This window comes from Protopterus annectens, chromosome 17.part0 (assembly GCF_019279795.1).
Source record: "Protopterus annectens isolate FY-2018-M chromosome 17.part0, PAN1.0, whole genome shotgun sequence".
Lineage (NCBI taxonomy): Eukaryota > Metazoa > Chordata > Ceratodontiformes > Protopteridae > Protopterus > Protopterus annectens.
In genome coordinates this window covers 180,352,402-180,373,961 of record NC_056751.1, presented here as the reverse complement: position 1 = coordinate 180,373,961, position 21,560 = coordinate 180,352,402, and the positions used below count along the sequence as shown (strand labels likewise).

Here is a 21,560-nt window from a genome sequence, read left to right as displayed (position 1 = left end):
AGAGTTAGGTCAGAAACCTTGGAAATAAACTCACCAGGATAATTGCAGACAGAATATTTACTATGGCTTCAGAACCTAACAGGGACTCATTTATTTCTGAGTCCAGGCCTGTGAAAGGTAGAGCACTAAAAAATCTAAGAAATGGGTGTAACACCTTGAAATGGGTGTAACACCTTGAAATGGGTGTAACACCTTGAAAAGGGCATATACAGCAGTAGTAAATACAGGAATGGCATGCTCTGCCGGTAAACTGAAAACACAGGAAAATTTGGATACGTATAAAATTATCTTTAAAGAATTTGTGTGTAAAAAATATACATTTAAATGCATTTGCCCAGGTAATATGGACAGCAGTATGTGTAAAAACAGAATGATATAGCTAGACATCGTATGGTCCCTATGATCTCTTGCCTAGTATGTGCCCATGTATGGAAATACTGACACAGGGAATGGTGCCCCCAATCATGCCCCATTTTACTTCTATGTTACATTTTGTCTGCCATGAAAACTAATCCTACTAAAGATGCATATTAATAATTTACCCAATTCTTAACATTTGATATAATTTAGCTGCCACTGTATGATTGACATTAAGTGGGGAAGAAAAAAAAAAGGCAAATATCCAGTATATATTTTATTTCCCTCTTAGGATGTTTGTCATCTCACTTTGAAATGCATACAAATACTTGATTTGTCATTGATAAAGTAATTAAGCAGGTCTAACATATCTTCACAATTATAAACCAGCTATCTGCATACAGTCAGTTTCACAAAACTGAATGGTGAAATGATTAGTACAGGGTTCTATGCCCTTATATAAGCTACCTAAACTATTTGGGTCCCATACATCTAGAGCTCCATGTATATTTGAAGCTGTAAAATGACCCACAAAATGCAGACAACTAAAGATTTCAGAAATTAGATCAGATCCATTCTTTATTAGTAACCTGTACTTTTAATCTATTTCGATTTGGCCACAACTGATGTTTGACCATAAAGCAGTTGCCCAGATGTTTCAACTGAGGAATAACTGAAAAATGACTTGGCAGTGATTCTATCTGCTTAAATAAAAAAGTAGTTCTAAAAGAAATTATAGCCAACAAGTTGTTATCCATTACATTAGCATCTCTACAAAATGCAGGATGTATTTTGTTAAATTGTATATGTAAGGATATCTTAACTACAGGATCCAAACTATCTGTTCTCCAGTTATATTACATGCATTTTTCCCTTGACCCACTCAAGCATCCCTCTTGGCTGTCCTATAGGAGGCCCATTTGACCCTCTGAGAACAGAGTACAGCAGCCTGTTCGTTCCCCTCCAGAATGACAGTCTGGCACCAAGAATGGTACCAGCATCGATTAGAGTTTGGGTTCTTCTTGTTTATGAGCCTACACTATGCCACACTTGGTGTCTTTGGTTTAATGGTGCTGCACACTACATTAATAAGCACAGTATTCACAGTCCTCTCCTTGTGGACCAAATGCTGCCCATCTGCCAGAGGTGGGTAAATAGACACTTGCTGCTCATCTTCTACCTTCCTCATGGCAGCTTCTCCAGCATCCAAGTTATTAAATGAACTTGGATCAACCGGGGCAAAATCAGCTTTATTCATGTAGAACTATGGAGTCGGCTAAAATGGGTCATAGGAATTTTCTGCTAACCACTTTTGTTGGCCCTCTGTCCACTGGGGAGGAAAACTAAACTGTACTCCATGCGATGTATAGCACAAAACAGAACTTCCATGCTACTACCCACTGGGGAGGTGTAATCCATGCCATCATGTATACCCATAAAACAGAACAACCACACTACTGCATGTTTCAGCAGTGTATTTTTTTTTTTTTTTTACCACCTACAGCATTTGACAAAATAAGGAATTTACAGAACTGAACAGCTGATTTTTATGATGGATGCTACATCTGACACGTACTTTGTCCTTAAAGAAAACAAACAAAAAAAACACACAAAAACAAAAAAGGAGAAGTAGTCACCAATGAGCTCCCAATTTCCCTCATCACCCCTAGTTTAGAGTACCCAAGATACAATCTGTTCAAAGATGCAACTTTCAAATCTGTCTCTAAAATTCACGTGCAAAACAGGAATTTACACTTTAGAGCAAAATGGGCATTTATCTCAAAATAAAGACAATGTATGTCTGTCATGAGAGTGTACACACTTGAGAAAACACTGATTATTTCCATCAGAATATTAAATTGCAACGCTTTTTTCAGTTTCAACTCTGTATAATTTTTAAGTTTCAGGAAAAACATTTCTGCTTCAAATTTAGAAAAAAAATCTGTTCCTGCATAAAAGTGCTAAAAAAGTTAATATCAAACACCTCTGTGATGAAAAGGATTTGTCAGCTCAACATGAGGTTTACCGAACAATTTTTATTGAAACTCTCAGAACATTGTGTATACATGGTACCCTGCATATTATTACATGTTTATTCAAATAACGGAGCAGTTCACTTAAGTTAACATTAAAAATAAAGAAAATATGAACATTTTGAATAAACTATACAGGAATATACAGGAGGTAAACTCCTTTTAATATCCTCCATTTTCTATTAGACCTTGCTGGGTTCAACCAACAACTGTAAAGGAGTTCACAGTTTCACTGATTAGAGAGAAAACAGAATATACAAGCAACTGATGCAGGCCCAGGTGTGCACTCTTCTTGCTTATTGTCAATTACAATGCACAATTTTATACATAAAACTGTATATGTGATTTAGCAACTAAAATAATGGGAATAATTTGACCTGGTATCAGTGGTCTCCTATTCATCAATATGAAATGTAAAAATTATATACTGTGGTTTCACAAAACGCAGCCAGGTAAATTAAAACAAAATAAAATATATCCAATTACATATTAATGTGCTTTAAGCAATTTAAACTTAAAAGATACATTATAGTACACACATTGACAACTTACATGAAGTGCTGTACACACTAACAAATGCAACAGAGTGGCTCAAAATCTTCAACATTCTAAACTACCCAAACTATAGAACAGGCAAGTCAACATGTCATGGTAAGGATAGGCACTTTCAATGCTTGGAGCCCATTACAAAAAAAAATGTTTACTTGCATCTTTAGTTACATGTGAAGTACTTAACTCACACTATGAAAAAATAAACTTTAGGTCATGTGGTCAATTGTAAATACACATGAAATAAAAAAATAAACGCAAACATTTATTCTGAACAATTCTGCAGAATTACGTTAGACTACTATGTTAATTCACACATTACAGTAACATTCATTCATCAAAAGGAAACGAATTAATAGAAGTGCTGCATTCTGTTTCTATCTGTTCATAGACCCAGGTTCTATTACAACGACATTTTGGCCCACACATTTTTGAATTGCATTTGGGACATGGAAGAAAACAGCCGTGGCACAACTCATCAAGACAATCACACAAGTTTGCACCATTACTCAGAAGTCTGCCTTTTTTGTCGTATTTCTTCCTTCCAGTCCTGTTATAGGGGAATAAAAGAGAAAAATGTTATGTAATTTTGGTTCACTAAAAGAAGCTAAAGGAAAAAAGTATGGAAAATGTCAACATAGCAGAGGATTGTGAGCTCTACACTAAAATACAAGGGAAGACTACCAGCAAAGAGAACTGAAACAAAAATCCCCAAAACTTAACTCTGCATCTTTAATCCCCTCCCCTAAAACATACTCAAAAATAGAAAAAACAATCACTGTGGGGGCACCTCTACAGAATTATCTGCACAACCAGTTCTAAATTTATTAATACATTTAGGGAAGTTCCTACAAAATCAAACCCATTCTTTCCACAATGGTGTTCAGTACAACACTTCATCCCCTAATCAGGCACCAGATAGAAATCTGATCCTTGAGCACAGATGCAGATGTTCACAAATGCCAACGGTTACAGTAGAACAGAGCTTCCTCTGGCCAGCACTGAAACTATTGTATTATGTCTATCAGCAGCATAGATCAGATCTTACAGCAGTGGTCATCTAAAAAACTGAAGCAAAATACAAAAGCATTTGCATGATCTCACACTAGTCATGTAATTGCATCAAGCAATACATTAGTTCAAAAATCAGTCTAATTGGTATAAGAAAGAATTGGAAGAAATTCCACAAAACATTTCTACAACACCTAGACACTGTCGCTCCATTGCGCAAAATCAAGGTAAGAACCTCTACAAACCCCTGGCGCAGTAAAGAAACTGAACAAATCCTCAAGTCCAGAGACACTGCCTGGCGTTACTATCAAAAAAACAAAGAAACACAAAGCCTAACTAAGTACCAAGAACTGCGCAACCGTGCAAAAAAATGCATTAGGCTGGACAAAAAATCCTACTACACAACATTACAAACTAAATACCAACACAACCCGCAAAAATTTTGGAAAAATGTAAACCAGCTACTAAAATCCACCCAAAAGGCTACCCCCAAACCAACCACCCCTGACACTAAAGTTCCCATCGAAACACAATTCAACTCTCACTTTGTGAACTCAATTCTATCCTTAGTATCATAGGACAGTTCCTTCCTCACCATCCCCCCCAACACAAATAACACTAATACAAGCTTTACCCTCAAAACAGTTTCCACCACTTCAATCAAAAGCATGCTCTCCAAACTAAAGACCTCATCAACAGCAGCCGACCTACTCCCCAGCTATTTCTTGAAACTTACAGCAGATGCCATTGCTATCCCAGTCTCCACTCTCATAAACAGTGGAATTGTTGAAAACTATGTGCCCAAACTCTGGAAAATATCCTATGTTACACCCATACGTAAAGGCGGGACCTCCACTGAACTTAATAACTACAGACCCATTGCTTTACTCTTCCCCCCTGGCCAAAATCCTAGAAAAATGCATCCATACCCAGATGCTAAACTATCTCCTAGACTGCAACATCCTGTCACCTACTCAGCATGGTTTCAGACCTGCCCATAGTACCACTACAGCTCTCCTCTGCTTCACAGACACAGTAAACAGTCTCAAAAATGAAGGCCTGCAAGTGTCAACTCTTGTTTTTGGATATGTCCAAAGCATTTGACAGTCTCTCACCAAATCCTGCTAAACAAACTAAACCAATATCATCTAATTCCACTCTTACCTGGTTCCAAAGCTACTTAACTGACAGGTACCAAGCTGTGAAATGAGAAAATTCTCTCTCCTCAGCTGCCCATAACTATAGGAGTCCCACAGGGTTCTATCTTAGGACCACTACTATTCACAGTCTTCACAAATGACCTCCACACAGCATGCATCTATAATTCAGTATGCAGATGACACTACCTTAATCTGTGCTGCACAAAACATTCACACCCTCCTGCAAACAACTGAACTAGCATTCATGGACGTTGAAAACTACCTTACCAAAGCCCAACTTATCCTCAATCCAAAGAAAACTCAGCTTATGATTATAACCAGTTCCAACAAAAACACCAACAGTCAATTCACTATCTACTCCACAAATGCTACCCCAATTGCTCCAGTGGCACAGGCTAAGCTATTGGGAATAACCATAGACTCCCACCTAAAATTTGATAGTCATCTGAACTTAACTATTAAAAAAGTACATGCCAAACTGGGGTCACTCTACCGTATCAAACCATTTCTTACCAACACAAGATCAGCCATTGCTCGCTCCCAACTTCTATCCACCCTACTCTATGCATCTCCCATTCTGACTAATCTCAACAAAACTGAACTAAGCAAAATAGAAGCTTGCTATAACAGAATTGCCCGCAAATTGCTCATATAGAACTCACTGTACTGCTTTGAGACCGCTCCACCGGCTTGAACTGCCCAACCTCCTAACCTACACTCAGCTCTGCCTCTGTCATTCTATCTATTACCTCCATAATAAAAAAGTGTCCTGCCTTCAAAAACCTAGTACAACATCACTCAGCCAAAAGGCCTCTTAGATCATCAAGCAAACTACTACTAGAAGTCACCAACAGCTACAATAGCTTTGGAGATGCACTATATAGTAGTTTGGTGGCTAAAAATGGAACTCTGTCCCTACTAGCATTCAAAACCACATCATCCAAAGCCTCCTTTAAAGACCTCATCAGGCAACATCTCAAGCAAAGTTGGCAGTGCCATGATTGCTCCCCAGGCTAGTGAAAGTAGATAACATATACATACTAAATCTAGAGCAATTGATAATAGTTTTTCAATCTTACTCACAAACACTGGCTAATCTACAATGTATGTACTGTACCTGTGTACTATGTATGAATTCTACCTACATTCCAAAGTTCAGCTGTACACCACAAATCTATTACTTACCTTTATTTTTAAAATTAATATTTTTTTGATTGTTCTCCACTGTAACTGTTTGTGCTGCATACCACTGTAAAAACATGTCTCTTGTAATTTGTGTGTATACTGATTATGTCTAAATAACTAAATGTGTCTGTAATTTTTTCTTTGTGGAGCTTTTCTCCCCGGGCCTCTGCTGAAAAAGGGCCTTTTCGGCTCAGACACCCCCGGTTAACAAATGTAAAATAAAAATAAAAGAAAAGTTGGAAAGATGGAGCTTTAGGGTTTCCAGACACTGAATTATATGCAATATCAAAATAGAAATTCAAAAAATTGTATTCAATAAAAAAGGTTTCTATACATCAAATTGTTTCTAATCATTTTGATTGGATTTTAAAAGATTTTAAAAATGGGAAATATTTCATATACTGTGTTCAAGAGATTTATTAGGTTCATAGGTAGGTACTAGGCTACTGGCCCTAGGGCCTATATAAGCGTAGCCAAAAAGGTGCTTTCGCCACTCAAGAAAATTATTTTCCTGTGCCCCTGTCGAGCAGAGCCACCACAGAAGTGATCCCCAGGGTGTATTTCCTATTTCCCATCCAATCAAGATTTTTCTTGAAGAGTGCTAATGAGGAGCTTTGTTTGACATAGATAGGTAGTTTGTTCCAGAGTATAGAGTCTCTGGGATAGGATTCTATCCCTCCAGATATTCTGTTTATTGTAGTGACAAGGTTTAGGTCCCTAGAGCATGTAGCTCAGAGGTACTGAGATTTCTTTACGTGGAGTATGTCCAACAGCTCTGGGTTTGACCTAGCTTTGTATGTTAGTCAGAGATTGCCTCTGAGTAGGAGATATGCGATGGAGCAAAGCTGGAGTTTTTTTTGAGACTGTTTGCGTACGGCATCTGTTTGAGGCCGGTAATCTTCTTTGCGAGGTATTTCTTTGACCTTTCCAGTTGTAGATGTCTTGTGAGGTACATACCAAAAGGGGCATTGTACTCTATAATGGGTCTAATGAGTGACTAGTAGAGGGGAACAATGACCTTTTTTTTCCTAGATGAGGAACCTTTTGTGATGGTGTGCCACGTAGGCTTTTCTGACTACTGTGGCGATGTGATTATCGAAAGGAGAGACTACTGTCCACCTGTGTCCCAAGGTCTCATCACACTTTTGGTGTCAAGTAGACTACCACCTATGTGGCAGCTCATGGGTACAGAGTTTTTACCAAAGGGGGTGACTATGCACTTTTTGGCATTGAGCTTGAGGCCATGGCTTTGACACCAGGCATCTGTCTCCATGAGGCCCTTTTGTAGAATGTTCACATAGTTAAGAGTTTTGATTAAGGCTCCTAGTTTGCAGTCATCTGCAAACTTCGTTAGCCAAAGACCTTGTGTGTTAGCCTGTACTTAAAGTAGATACCAAACAGGAGAGTACCCAGGACTGAACCCTGTGGTACTCCACTTGCCACTGGTCTGAATTCAGATTTGGAGTCTGCTACTTTCACAGTGTGGGTTCGGTCAGTGAGCCAGTTGGCAACCCATCTTGTGACATGGGGATTATACCTATGATTCCAGAGTGGGGGATGGTGTCAAAAGCCTTGGCAAGATCTAGATAGGCTGTGTGAACCACTTTACCCTCGTCTACAGCTTTGGTGACTGCTTCAAAGAAGTCTATCAGGTTTAGGAGACAGGATCTGCCTTTTACAAACCTGAACTGGGTGGGGTCCAGAGTATGGAGATTTACAAGATCTTTGTGTACAAGATCCATGATGATACACTCCATGGCCTTGCAGACCAGGCTCATTAGGCTAATGGGGTGTTAGTTCCTGGGGTCCATGGTGGCTCCCCCTTTGTGGAGTGGGATAACAGTCACTGTGTGCCACTCAGTGGGCACAAAGCCTGAGGTGAGGCTATGACTGAACATGGTGCTTAGGTGAGGTGCCAGTTCATTCGGCAGTTAGTATAGAACGCAGCCTGGGATGTTGTCAGATCCCATGGATGATGTGTTCTTGGCTTTGGGGAGTGTGGTTTTTACCTGTGCAGCCGTGATTACAGGAACTTTGCATTCTTCCAGTATAGAGATGGGCCCTTTATGGGGTGAGAGGGGGGTAAAGCTATCTGCCAGGATGTTGGCAATATCAGTTGGTTCTGTATATTTAGTGCCATTATGCTGTAACTCAGAGCAGATCTGAGTGTTGCCATTGAGATTCTTGACATAGCTATAGAATGCTTTGTGGTTGTCTTTAGAATCAGTGGCGATTTTGCTTTCGTAATTAGCTTTGGAGGATTTTATGAGGGATCTCAGCTTCTTACTGAGGCTGACCAGGGAGTTCTCCAATCATGGGATTTTACTCTGTTTTTTGCAACAGTTTCCTTCTTCTGTTTTAGAGTTTGTTTATGGCAGGGGACCACCAGATTGGCTTCTTTTTTTGAGGATAGCATCTTGGTTCCGTTAGGGATAGCACAATCCATGCACTCGTGCACGTGCTCATAAAGTGCATTTGTGTAGGATTCAGCAGTTGTACCTCTGTTGTCCGTCTGCATGGGTGTCTTGAAGTTTGCCACTTCTGTCTTAAGCGTGAAGTTGGCTTTGGGAGAAATTTTTTACTGTGGTTTCCCTAATGGGGGGTGGGATATGGATGTCTAAGGTGATTAGCTTGGTCGGATCTGAGCAATGAGGAACTGACCTCTGGTGTGGAACATCGATCGCCCATGTTGGTAATGACCAGATAGAGGATATTGCTGCCCCTGGTGGGGTTGTGGATAAGTTGATCCAAGGCATTGGAATTTATGAATTCCAGAAAACGTTGAGCAAAAGAGTTGGTCACAAGTAGTTTTCCCAGTTAATGGTGGGGTAGTTGAAATCGCCCATTATTAGGGTGCTGGATTGTACCCTAATATTTTCCAGTGTGTCAAGAAATGAGGAGTGGGAATCCTGGGGCATGGTGGGGGATCTGTAGCAAGTTACAATTTGAATTGCAGTCTTGCCCAGAGTTAGTTGCACTTAATCACGGATGCATTATGCAACTAGCCTGGAGGTGTGGATATCCTTTATGAATATGGACACGCCTCCGCCTTTAGTGTTTCAGTCCAGGTTAGGTGGCCGAAAGGTGTGGTATGAATTATAGCCTGGTAATGCAGAGGTGCTCTCTGGAGCCTTGAACTAGGTCTCTGTCACTGCACAGATGTTGATGTTCTCCATTTTAAGGAAGGCCTCTAGTGAATGCATTTTGAGGTTTAGACTTCTAGCATTGAGTAGCATTACCCTCATATTTTGCTTGCTTGTACCTGTTAATGTGGTTAATTTGTCATTTGAACCGTGCCTAAAAAAGGCACTATAGGGGTGGCAAGAGCCTTAGCCAGTATCCGGAATCCCAAGGGCAACAGGTGTAGGCCATCTCTCAAAGCATCATGGTCTGTCAATTATGTCATCCCAGGCAGACAGATACTGGATCCCCACAGAATGACACCAGAAGCTTAGCCAATTGTTGGAAGTCAATCATTTTGTCCTTGTACTGTGGTATCATTCTGGTTGATGACAAGATGCAACTCAGGGCTAGGGTCATGGGCTCCTCCATGTCTCTCTTCATGTAATCCAGGGTGGTACGGCTCAGGTCATTCACACCAACATGGACAGTGAGTCATATTTGTACTTGTGGAGTTACCTGAGTGCATGCGTTATGTGGTGGATCCTGGCACCTGACAAACTTTCTCCTTGTTTAGTCTGGTGAGGGGAACATCAGTGTGCCTGACTATACAGTCACCTATGACTAGTGTTTGGTGCGTTGTTATGCCTTATGGGCTGTGGTCGATTGGCACACTGAGTTTGTGTTGGGCGGTGGCGGTTGCTTGCCTTTCTGCTTTGGAAGTCTGTTGCTTGAGCAGATTTTTATGGAGAGCCTCCGCTGATGTAGGTGTGTGTTTTGGTAGTGTAGGTTTTGAGGGGCTATGTGATGAGTGTGGTGTGGTGCAAGTGTTTCTCCTCTTGACTGTCTAGTCCAGTCTTGGGTAAAGATATCTTTGCTTACAGTTTGGCTATACAAGTGCATCTCTCACAGGTTATAGTGTTGGGTGGTAGGAGAGGGTTGTCTGTGTACACGAGGCAATTGCTGCATTGGCCCAAGATGCAAAGCTTCATCAGGTAGAAAAGAGAAAACACCAGGAGAGGACCCTTAGACATGCCTGGATAGGTGCTTAAGTACTAAAAACTTAGTTCCTCTAGACAAGTGAGGAAAGTGGAGTGCTGTAGTAATTTGTAGCTTATTTAGTGCTTACTGGTTCTGAACAAGTGCTGAGCTCAAAGAAACAGATTTTAGTGCAAAAACTGGCTAGTTCTAAGGGAAAATTTGAAGAGCAGACATTATGGTGCTGGGAATAGTTTAACTCTAGCTAAGCGGTGATGCATAAAGTGCATTTATTTTTAACAGTAGCAAATGAGCAAACTGATATAAACAAATTAACCAATTAACTAATAAAAAGCTAAAAACTGAGCCCCATTCCAGCAGTCTTTGATCAGACAAGTTCTAACTGTACACTCCTGCCACTAGGGTGCAGGGGGAACCTTCTCCAAATGCTCAAGTTACACAAACTAAATTCAGACCTGCTGAATCTAGCTTGTCTATGCTACAGTAAACAATGCGTACCAATTTCAGAAAGAAACAGTTCAAATAAGCAGGCACAATAAGCCTTCAGTCAGCAAATCCCTACTTAGAAGGATGTAAGCTACCTGTCCTACCACAACAGTGCAGACTACATACCTTCTTAATGTAAAAGAACTAGTCTGAAACCCAAGTGCTTCAAGCAAAGGCTTAGAATAACAGTTGCAATTTAATCAGGCTACTAACTAGTAATAAATGCAACAAAATAAATGCAATTAAGTACTTTTAAGAACAAGTAGCAAAAGCAAAATAAAGTAATAAAGTAGGAAGAAACAAATACAGTAAAAACAGATGAATAAAGTGCATTTTTTATATAACAATAGAAAATGAGCAAACTGATTTAAACAAATTATCCAATTAACCAGTAAAAAAAAGCTCAAAACTGAGCCCCGTTCCAGCAGTCTTCAGACAAGTTCTAACTGCACACTCCTGCCAGTAGGGTGCAGGGGAACCTTCTCAAAAAGAGATGGCCTGGGTTAGTGCTCAAGTTATACAAACCAAACTAGCTTCAGGATGCCTGAATCTAGTCTATGCTAGAGCAACCAAGGTGCACCAATGTCAGAAAAACAGTTCAAATAAGCAGGCACAATAAGCCTTTAAACAAATTCCCAGCTCAGAAGGGCAGAATCTAGCCTCTCCTCCTACAAGACTGCAGACCAAGTGCTTTAACCAGAACCAATACACTTTTAGAACAGATACTAAGCCTTCAATCAGCAATTCCCAACTTAGAATGTACCTGTCCTGCCACAACAGTGTAGTCCACAACCCTTCTTAATGTAAAACAACTAGTTTGGAGCCCAAGTGCTTAAACCAAAAGAGTAACAGTTACAGTTTAATCAGGCTACCACCAAGCAGTAATAAATGTTGCTTGGTGCAGAATAAATACAAGTGAGTACTTTTAAGAAGAGGCAAAAGCAAAATGAAGTGCATTTTTTAGAAAGTGCAAGGAGAGAGAAGGAGCAGAAGAAAAATTAAAGGTGAAGAACCCAAGTGGGTTGTCCTTTTCAGATGTTCTCTCTGTATTAGAGTGAACACCAGACTGGGAGGGCAACTGCAAAGCCACCAATTATAGCATTACCACAAGAAGAATAGGGTGCAGGGAGGGGGAAAACAGTTTCAGGATAGATGAAAAACAGAAAACAATGCCAGAAAATATATAAAATAATTCAGTCAGGCAAAATTAAGACAATGCAGAACTCAAAGGTTAAAATGCCAAGAAATATACATCAGCGATATTTCCAGATTTGAGAATCACACTACAGCCAGAACACCAGGAGTTTCCAACAGTGTATGAAATAAACAGCCTCTGCAAGGCTGATCATAGAGACTAATCATATTATAAAGAATGTATTATTTTCAATATTTCCTATTGCTTTTTAGGAGACTTATTTAATAAAATTATAGAACTGAATGAAAATATGATTTATTGGCATCAATTCCTTAATGGGAGTAAGGTTCACTCTGCTGCTTGTTCAGATCTTAACTGGTTATTCTTAGAGATATGTAGAGAATGTGTGATTATGAAAATAAATATGGCATATAAATTTAAAGTTGGAATCTTTTCCAATTTTTAACAAATTTTAAGAATTAAACAGTAAGCCTTATTTATCAATCATTTTAGATCTCATCCCTTATCTGATCACTTTTACTGGAATTAATTTAGAAGAAATCTCAATTATGGCAATAGCACAAAAGGTACTGAAAAAATAAATGGCCAGAGCAAGCAATGAGAGAGTAAACAAATACAAATATTTATTGACAAGACATACCGCAGCTGAATGTCTTCTTCAGTGTATTTTCATTGTGATCACACAACTTTTTAAATGTGGTACACCAATCAAATCATTCACCTCATGAATAATCCCACACATTTACATATTTAAATACATACAATAAATTCCACTTTTGTCTATGCTTAGAATATCAAAGCAAATTGCAATATGCATCACAAAGACGGGAATGGTTCATGTGGACAAAAATATTATGCAAATAATGATGTTATATGAAAATGTGTATCTAGTGGAAAATTAACATTTTCTAATATTATTAGAGTTGTTCATTCAAACCAGGTGAAAAAACACCCCCCCAGTTTAATACATGTACATTCTTTCTTGTTAAGAATGTTATGCCAACCGGCTTTCATGTATCTATGCCCCATGATTCTATCAATAATAGTGAATGTAAAGCTGTCTGTTGAATGCTGTATTGAATGCTTATACAAAGTATTTGAAATGTGTTTTTATTTCTGATACTAGTTAAATGTTCAGAAATACGCAATTTTAGTGGAGAGAAGTTTGGCCAACATAAAAGGCTGAGCAAGTACACGTTGCAAGATATATAATTTAATTAGAGCTACAATTTGCAAAAATGTTAATATGAAACATTTTTGATGCATTTCTACTAGTGAATTCCTTGGTTTTGTTAACATACCTGCAAAAAGTGCAGTGACCACAAGGTGTACATACATATAGAGCCCCACCCTCATGCCCCTTGAGGAACTACAGAACACGAATTATGTTTATAACGATTCAAAAACCACCTATCGTTATTCCTCTCCTAAATGAAAATGGACATTTGTGTCCCAACACACTCGAAAGACGTTCATCCGCCATTAAAATATTCCAATGTTTATTGATCAGATTAATAAACTGATGTGTATTGCATGCATAGGTTGTAATAAATCTAATGGCATCATGATTATCTGTATTATGCTGTTGATATTGTAATAATTCTATTCTGGATATGTGCTGATTTATTAACCTGAACAACTTGATGTCTATTATAGCCTCCATTACAAAATCATAACATAAGATCTAGTCTCTGGTTTTCAAAAGCCTCTATACTGTAGCAAATACGATGTATCCTAAAAAAACTGAGATTTAGGAATAATAATGTGTTTCGGATGACAACTTGAAGTAAACTGGTGGAATTTGATTGTTTCCTATGTACATCACTGGAAAGAGTACCATCATCTAGATGGGTTATTTGAACTTCCAAAAAGAAAATGCAAGTTGCATCATAGTGGGACTATAAATTCTATACCCCACTTATTTTCACTGAGATTATCAACAAATTCTTGGAGATATCCCAGATCAGCTCTCCAAATGAGTGTGTGCTTTATTACGGTGGTATTATTTCAAAGAGTTTGCTGGGTGCAAAGTACAGTTATATTTCAAAGTGCAGTCAAAATATAGCAATTCCGAATAGCTTCTTGTGCTATGTGCATTTATTCACAGAATGCCACAATTTCAAAGTGCTTCTTACATATAGAGTTGTTTTGCAAAGTACAGCCATTCTGAAGAGTTTGTGCTGTGTACAGTAAAGAACAATCATTGCGAAGATTTTTTTACACTAATGAGGAGTGGTTTCACAAAGTATAGTGATTTCAAATGTTTTCTTGTGCTATGGAGACTTATTTGGCAAAGTGCAGTTATTTCAGAGTTTGTTGTGCTATTGGGCATAATTACAAGTACTGGCATAAAGTTCTGGCATATATTTGTGGGTATGTTCATACATAATTTCAAGCACCTTCACTACTGTATGTTGATATGGCAGAAACATTTTGCAGACCAAGTCCAGTTGTGTTTGATAATATAGCAGAGGTCTGGTGAGTATTTGAGCAGGAACACAATATTTTCTTACAAGAGATTTTTTTTTGACAAAGATGCACATACAAGAGCATTCATTTTGCTTAAGTTAGCTGTGTCAGAGGCTACTGAAAGAGCATTCATCTGTGTATGCACTAGCAGTATATGCAGGAGGGGAACTACCATATTGTGGTACCAGTTGAATCAAGGGAGGACCCAGAGTGCTTAAAATGTAAATTTAGAGAAATGTGTAACCCACACACAAATGTTTCATTAGAGAGGCACTTACTTTATACAAGAGACCAAAGGCCAGGTGAAACTTTTGCAGCTTCTCACCGATTTCAGAAAAGGCCAAAACATGCAGATTTGGTATCTTAAAAATGTGTTAATAGATGGGCTTGTGTGTGGTGCTATAGTGCTGCAGTGAGAAAGATTTTGCTTTGTGACAGTGATTTAACGTTAAGCAAAGCCATAGGGATTTTTCAAATTCATGAGCTCACAGAAAGGCAAAGTATGCCAGCAAATTACAGCATGGTTTCAGCAGCCTCTGGAGCAAATGTAGGCAACAGCAACATGTGGAAAGCAGAAACAGGTCTAAGCAAATAACAGCTGCAACCCATGCATGTCTACCAGGGAAGCCTCATAACTTTCTAGCAAGTTCCAAGACTAGCTCAGTAAAAAGGGCATGCTCAGTACAGTACAAGGATGAGTTGGCAAAAATCAAGTCTTATTGTTAACTGTCGTAATTGTGGTGTCAATCATGAGTCTAAAAGAGAGAGAAGTGCTTAGCATTTGGTCAGCGATGCCACAAGTGTAAAAAATGGAACAATTTTTAAGTCTTGTAAATTGAGCAAGACTGTTACTAAGAAAGGTCACTCAAAAAAAGCAAGATGATCATGTATAAAGCTGCATTCCTACTTTCTATGTACATGGTGTTATTAGTGGTCGGTGAAAAGGTTAAATGCAGTAGATTTGTTGGCAAAAAGTGAAGTATTTCGTACTGTCCTGATCAATGGCAAGCCCACAGAGCTCAAAGTAGACACTGGTTCAAAGTGTAATGTAATGTCGGCAAAAACATTTGCTAAAGTGAGGGCTGAGGGCTGGTGAGCAACTTAATTTGGCCAATCATATGAAGCTTGTTATTTATGGGGGTGAAGAGATTCAAACCGAAGGCTCAGTAGTGCTTTCATGCTATTCGGCTGGGAACAGTTACAGCTTGCAATTTTATGTAGTTAGAAGACTTGTACAGTCATTAGGTCTCCAAGACAGTTTGAGAATGAAACTTATCAAAAAGTACATAATGTAAGCTCATATCCCAGTTCCAGCTTTACTGATGCTATTTTCAAGAGTATGCTCATATTTGACAAGGTAGGCAAACTTGCAGTTGATTACTCCATTGAAAGTAGACCCAGAAGTCAGTCCAGTGGTCAGACAAGCAAGGAGAGTGCCAATATCTATGCAGTACAAAAGTCAAGATCCAGTTAGACAAAATGGTGCATCATGGTGTGATTTTTCCAGTCACAGAACCAACTGAGTGGGTGTCTTCCACGGTAGCTGCTCATAAGAAATTCAGATGAAGTCAGAATATATATTGAGAGAAGAGACTTGAACAAGGCATTAAAAAGGCCTCATCATCCTATGCGTACAGTTAAGGAGATTGCATCTAAGACAGAAAAGACAGTGGCATTTGGCATAAGGGTGGCAGAGTTAATTTTGGCAAGTAAAGCTTATGCTTGATCACAAATATTCACTACTGACTACATTCAGTACCCATTTGGTAGATACAGATTCCTCAGGATGCCTTTTGGAGTCTCAGCGTGCAATGGAGCAAATTATTTCAGGCTACCCATGTGCAATAATAGTTGATCTACTGGCTGAAGGCAATGGTGAAGCAGAGCATGACAAACCTCGGGAAGTTCTGGACAGAGCATGTGAAGTGAATTTAAAGCTCAGTCCTCTGAAATGCAAATTCAGACTGTTACTTATGTAGGTCATTATTTACCAGTACAAGCTTACGACCAGACCATACCAAACAAGCAGCCATTCTGGAGATGCCAGCTCCAGACAATGTTTAAGCCCTACAGTGTTTTCTTGGTATGGTTAATTATTTGGGCAAATTTATCCCGGACTTTAGTGAGTTATCAGCACCTTTAAGAGAGCTGACATGCATAGATGTTGCCTGGTCATGGTTAGAATACCAGAGAGCAGTTGCCTGGTCATGGTTAGAACACCAGAGAGCATTTGATAACCTCAAACAGCAAATTTCCAATTTGCCTACATAATGTCCAAAAACCAGTAGTTCTTTTCCTGTGATGCTTCAAAGTTCAGTTCAGTCTTGGTGCAGTTATTCTTCAAGAGGGCAGACCTGTTTTTTATGCTTCTAGAACTCCTAGCCAAACAGATGCAGTATGCTCAAATTGAGAAGGAACTTTTGGCAATTGTGTTCGCACGTTCGAAGTTCCAGGATTATTTTTATGGCAGAGCTATCCAGATAGAAACTGACCATCAACATCTAGTCACTATTTTTAAGACGCCTATACAAAAAAGAGTTACGCTCAGATTACAAAAGTACAATTTCAAAATAGTCTATACAAAAGGTAAACTTCTTTATCTGGCTGAGACCTTATCCAGATCATCCAGAAATACCACAGAACAGCTTGATGCAGAGAATTTTGACTTAATTTTTCTACCACGAGACTTGATGAGCTGAGAGCTCTTACAAAGACCGATCCAGTTTTGCAAGAAGCTCAACCACTTCATCAATGTAGGATGGCCGTCAAAGCAATCCTGTATACCGGCAGACGTACAACCTTATTTTCCATACAGAGAGGAGATGCTGATGGAAGATGGTATTTTCAAAAGATCCAAAAGTTATTGTTCCTACTTCCTTACAATGTGAATATATTCAGATTTTGCATCGTGGCAACCCAGATTCTGTTTCTACCAAAAGGGCAAGAGGACTAGTATTTTGGCCTTCTCTATCAAAAGGCATTGTAAAGTGCTTTCTTGTTCTTCAGTGTGCAACAGTACTAAGCCGCATTTGCAAAAAGAACCACTTCAGCCAAGCCAAATTCCTGAACTACCTTTGTCAATAGTAGCCACTGGCATTTGAGTGGAACAATCAGCACTATTTAGTGTTGGTAGACTCAAACTGGTTTGAGATTGATTTGCTACTTACCCTAACATCCAGTGCTGTTATTACCAAGATGAAACCTTTCTCAGTCCAAAGTTATTCCTGACAACGGTTCTCAGTTTACCAGTCCATTCTTTCAGAGATTGGAGTGGGACTTTATCCATGTTACTAGTAGTCCTAAACATTCACAAACAGCCTTGCTGAACGTGCAGTACAGAATGCAAAGCAATTACTAGAGGTCAAAGCGTGACAATACCAATATCTTCTTGAACTTGCTTAATCTCAAAAATACACCCAGTGACAACCTACTAGGCTCGGAAATATACCCAGTAACAACCTACTAGGCTCGCCTGCTCAGACTTCTATTCAGGCACACCAGAACAGCCTTGCCTATTAGTTCTACTTTGCGGGTGCCTAATGCTAAAAACAGAGCAATCAAAGCCCAACTTGTTAAGAAGCATTCTTCTCAGACGTTCAGCTTTGATAAAACAAGCAAATTTCTTAATCTGTTAAAAGGACATACAGCGAGGATGCAAACAACGAAAGGCTTTAATCAATCTGGTAGAGTGAGAGGTATATGTACTGAGCCAAGATCTTATTTAGTGGAATCTGAGGTACACAATACAGGGGAAACCGCAGGCATCTTCTTCCCAGTTATCAGAAATTATATTGCAGCATCGTACCTGTGATACATAATCTAGATCGCAACCCTGACAATGTTCATACCAAAGAACATGTCTCGGTATTCATTCCCATTCCTGATGACTTCACAGTTGTCCCCAAAGTTGAACATTGCTTGAACACGATCCCCACTGCTAGATCCGATTCTAACTTGTTATATGATCAGGTCATATTTCTAGACCTAAATACACAGCAACTTGGACACTATTGTTTTATACAAGTCTGACACGCAGTCATACAAAATTAAAGAATTAGTTCTATAACTGCATGTCAAAAAGATCACTTTTGTAAATTGCATGTCATTGAATACTGTCACTTAGTATATTAATCATATCTCAGAGAGGGAGGATGTAGAACAGAGCGTGTGTATGTACCTTTAAGAAGCATTTCCAGATGTAAGCATGTGCATATAAATAGTGAGCATGTGCAAGCAGCAGTGCCATTTTGAGAGAACAGACCGTGTTAACATGTAGGAGTGTGTTCAAGTTTCAAAGTGTCATTCCTAATATTTGTGTGTGCAATAAAGCTGTTCATGTCGATTTCATCCTAATCTAACCAGATGAGTGACCATAGTATACCACATTCATGGATAAGAGTGCTCAAAATGTACAAGATACACCCTACCCTGACAGACTACATTGCAGAGACCATGAAACAGTGGCAAACCACTTTGCAATTAAGCCATGACAAACTACAAATTATCCCAGGAATAAAAATTCAAAGGGGAGATATTGCAGGGTGACTGTCACCACTGCTATTCAGTCTTGCCCTTAACCCATTAAGCTGTCCACGTAACAGCTTAGGCCATGGCTATAATTGTGCTCCTAGAAAACAACAAAGACTCTGGTCGATGATTTAAATCTGTATAGCTCATCAGATGAGGAACTGAAAGCACAACTGCAAGTTGTCAAAACTTTCAGATGATATAAGAATGCCATTTGGTCTTAATGAATGTGCAAAAACCACCTTTAACGCAGGAAAACTGTAGCACCAAAAAAACGTCAGCTTGGGACAAGAATGTGATATAAAGAACTTGAGCAAGAGGAAGTATAAATATTTGGGAATTGAAGGATCAACAATAAAACATGAACAAATGTGAATACAATTTGGTAAGGAATACTTTAGAAGACAAATTAATCCTGAAAACAGCATTGACATCTAGAAACAAAATTCAAGCTATAAACCAATTTGCTCTTCCTGTCTCAACTTAGTTTTGGAGTGAATGACTGGCACCAGAACGTGTTGGATAGATTAGACAGGAAAACAAGAATGCTTCATGCTCAAATGGATTTATAAAAATCAGTGCATTATATATTCCCCGTACCGAAGGAGGGATGGGACTCTGAAATTGATTATTTGTGCAATTGTGGGACTGCACACATCTGCTGACCTCACAAGAACTAAACGGTGAAAGTATTGAAACATAAGGAGATTAAATCCAAGATGACTTTTCTGCTTAGTCTAGCAGAAGCATATAAACGCAAAGCAGGAATGGAAATCAAACCTGAAGTAGATAAAAAATCAGGCAGCAAGTGAATGTACCAAAAAACAAAAGAATACAAGATGAAAGACCAGATGAGAAGGCAAGAAATGTGGAAAATGAATAAATATAGTTGCAAGTATAGAAAACTTCTGGAAGAACCTCACGTTATCAGGATCGAATGCAGGAATGGTTAATGACAGGCGAATACAAACCAAGAGATGAAAGGTTAATATTGGTGGCCCAAGACAGTGGGCTACGTACATGCTGGTGTACTAAGTACATTGAACATGTGGCAGAGATGTACAAATACAGGCGTTGTAAAGCAGAATTGGAAACAGTTGCACACCTCTTTGCTGGTTGTGACATATTAATGGCAGGAGGACTTCATACTGAAATAATGTGGCAAGACTGTTGCACTGGGGATTGTGCAAACAGTATAGTATTGAAGTGGCTGAAAAACACTGCAGACATGAGCCACAAAAGTATCCTATAAAATGACGTCTACACATCACATGGGATCACCCATTACCAACAATTCAAAAGATGGATGCAAGAAAACCAGATATAGTGGTCCATGAAAAGACAAAGGTAGCACTGATCATTGAGATCACCACACCCAGTGGCTACAGTGTCTTGAGTACACAGAGAGCCATAAAAGATCAGGATTTGCAGGCAGAAACAAGAGCAATGTGGCAGAAAGATACTCATGCAGTTCCAATAGTTGTAGGAGCAATGGGTCTTAAAGAATTTACAATCGTATTTACATATGTTAATACATGTAACCCCGTATGAATTGCAGGAGGAGTCATTACTGGGCACGTTGTGGGTGCTGCGAAGGGCACTTATGGTGGACATTAGAAACCCAAGACTTGGAGAAATTAAATAATTTAAAAAATAATTTATAATTCCCTGTATTGGAAAACTTTCACCTGGAAATACTTACATAAAACCAGCTCATACTTCTCAACCCATGAGAAATGAAAATTATAGCATTGCCCTCTAAAAATCATAGCAAATTTAGAAAGAATATTTTATTTGCCAGAACAGATTTTTCACATACTACATCTTATTGATGGTGATTCGTTCTATAGACTTACTTAATTTATTCAACAGTATTTGTATTTTATACCCTTAATCAGCTCTGACTTTAAGAACCTTAATGAACTGAAGGATCAAGGCTAAATTGGAGTGCAAAAATTACTGCATTTGAGAAATGCAGTAATTCAATAAATGTAATACTATTTTATGCAAGTAAAAAAATACCAGTACTGTAATACAATATATTATCTTGTGCAACCCAAGAGTCTTCAAAAGGAATAAACTTTTCGTTTTTTTATATGTTGGTTTATTTCCTCCATGCCTAACAAAGCCTCCTGTGTTGGTCTTCAGCAAGTTTGTTCCCCATACTGGGATCCCCAAGGTAGGAGATCAAGAAAGGCATTGTGTTAGTTTTGTTCCCTTGCCAGCATCCTAGTAAATAGGGAATTCCTAATGATGAATTAATCCCAACCCTCTTGTACGATTCCAACAACATGTAACACCCTGGGGCCTGCTACATATATGCTTGCATGAGCACCATCACTAGATTTATACTAATGTGGGCTACTGCTACTGGCTTGGGCTGGCTAAGTTCATGCTCCCAGTCCTGACTGTTTTCAGTGTTGTGCAAGCATGATTGGCTGACTGAAACCAACTCTACCTTCCCTCGGGGATAGAACACTGCACGTGTCCTGTGCAGCCCCGGGTTTA

The 21,560-nt window shown here is 39.0% G+C and overlaps 1 protein-coding gene across 3 annotated transcripts in view; it reads right to left on the bottom strand.

Moving 5' to 3' along the window:
* Positions 1–2,373: 2,373 nt before the first annotated feature.
* Positions 2,374–21,560, bottom strand: part of ARL14EPL (ADP ribosylation factor like GTPase 14 effector protein like) — a 265,508-nt gene continuing 246,321 nt past the window's right edge. For all 3 annotated transcript variants that reach the window (XM_044059760.1, XM_044059759.1, XM_044059758.1), the window contains exon 4: positions 2,374–3,489. In XM_044059760.1, the coding sequence (XP_043915695.1) occupies positions 3,270–3,489 (220 nt within the window). In that variant the 3' untranslated portion in view covers positions 2,374–3,269. The remainder of the gene's footprint in view (positions 3,490–21,560) is intronic.